The following is a 1205-nucleotide window of genomic DNA, read 5'->3' as shown; positions in this document are numbered from 1 at the left end:
TATATATATATCATTTTGGAAGGGAGAGGAGGTGGAATAGATGTAGATCGTAACTTACCCGCGTAGATACCAAACCCCACGGCAAAGATGTAGGCTCCGGCGTGAAACTGGAACAGCACCAGACCAAAGAAACAGAACATGGACGCCAGGCTGTTCATACCTGGTGACGAGATGTGCGGATCAACGGTCATTGCTAGGACGAATGCGTTTTGCTCTCCTATCAACACTTCAAGATTTTAAAACTCATTAACAGCGCGCATTTTGCTCATTTGACAATGCTAGGACAGGTGCTATTTAGAGGTTATTAAAAAAAACAATAAAGCATAACTTAATTAATCATACTTATTTTTAAATTCTGTCTTCTTTATCTAAAACTTTAAAAGGTATGCAGGAACATGTGCTATGTTAGCTGAACAGGAACATGAACCTGAAATGCCTCCAAGCTGGTAAAAGAAGGGTTTTGTTTCTAGATGATGATATTAACTCCAAAAAAAGCCTTCGAGGAAAACGTTAAGCCGTTTTTATGAGCAGTTGTTGTTTTTTGGTGGGTTTTTTTGGTTTTGTTTGGTTCTGGGGGTTTTGTGTGTAAAGGTTTTTTTGTTTGACTAAAATTACACAAGACTCTCCCTTCCCTACTCTTCTTTTTTCTACAATGATGATGATAAGGAGGAGGAAGAGGAGAAGGAGGGGGAGAGGAGGAGGAGGAGGAGGAGGAGGAGGAAATTGGACTTGGGTCTCCTGCGCGCGATGGTGAAACGTTTATCCACTTATCCAGAAACACTGGTAGGGGAAAGGGGAGAGAGGGGCAGGGAAAGAGAGAGATGGGGGGAGGGGGAGAATGAGAGAGAGAGAGAGAGGGGGGGGGGAGAGAGAGAGTTTGTGTGTTTTTAAGTCCGCGCTTTGTTTTAGTTTTAGTACGAGTTTTACGACACTTGCAACACAATTAGGTTATATAAGTGCCAAAGATTAGAAGTGTTACAAGAGAGTAACAAATACAATAAAAGGAAGGAGGTGAAATAAGGACGATAGATGTATGATAGGAAAGGAGCAAACCACAAAAGAGCACCCGCTTGCCTACCACCGACTGTGTTTGTGTGTGTAAGTGTGTGTGTGTGCGTGCGTGTGTGTATGTGCGCGCTTGTGTGCGCACGTGTGTGTGTGTGCGTGTGTGTGTTTGTGTGTGTGTGTGTGTGTGTGTGTGTGTG

The 1205-nt window shown here is 43.2% G+C and overlaps 1 protein-coding gene across 1 annotated transcript in view; it reads right to left on the bottom strand.

Moving 5' to 3' along the window:
• The window catches only part of LOC101856231 (monocarboxylate transporter 3), a gene marked incomplete in the record, with an annotated part of 22916 nt that overhangs the window by 4411 nt on the left and 17300 nt on the right, over nucleotides 1-1205 (bottom strand). Inside the window, 1 exon segment of the mRNA XM_005090010.3 lies at nucleotides 59-160. Within this exon segment, the coding sequence (XP_005090067.3) occupies nucleotides 59-160 (102 nt within the window).

Source organism: Aplysia californica, unplaced genomic scaffold (genome assembly GCF_000002075.1).
Source record: "Aplysia californica isolate F4 #8 unplaced genomic scaffold, AplCal3.0 scaffold00011, whole genome shotgun sequence".
NCBI lineage: Eukaryota > Metazoa > Mollusca > Gastropoda > Aplysiida > Aplysiidae > Aplysia > Aplysia californica.
Note: the sequence above shows the minus strand (reverse complement) of the source record. Positions and strands in the feature narration are given on the sequence as shown.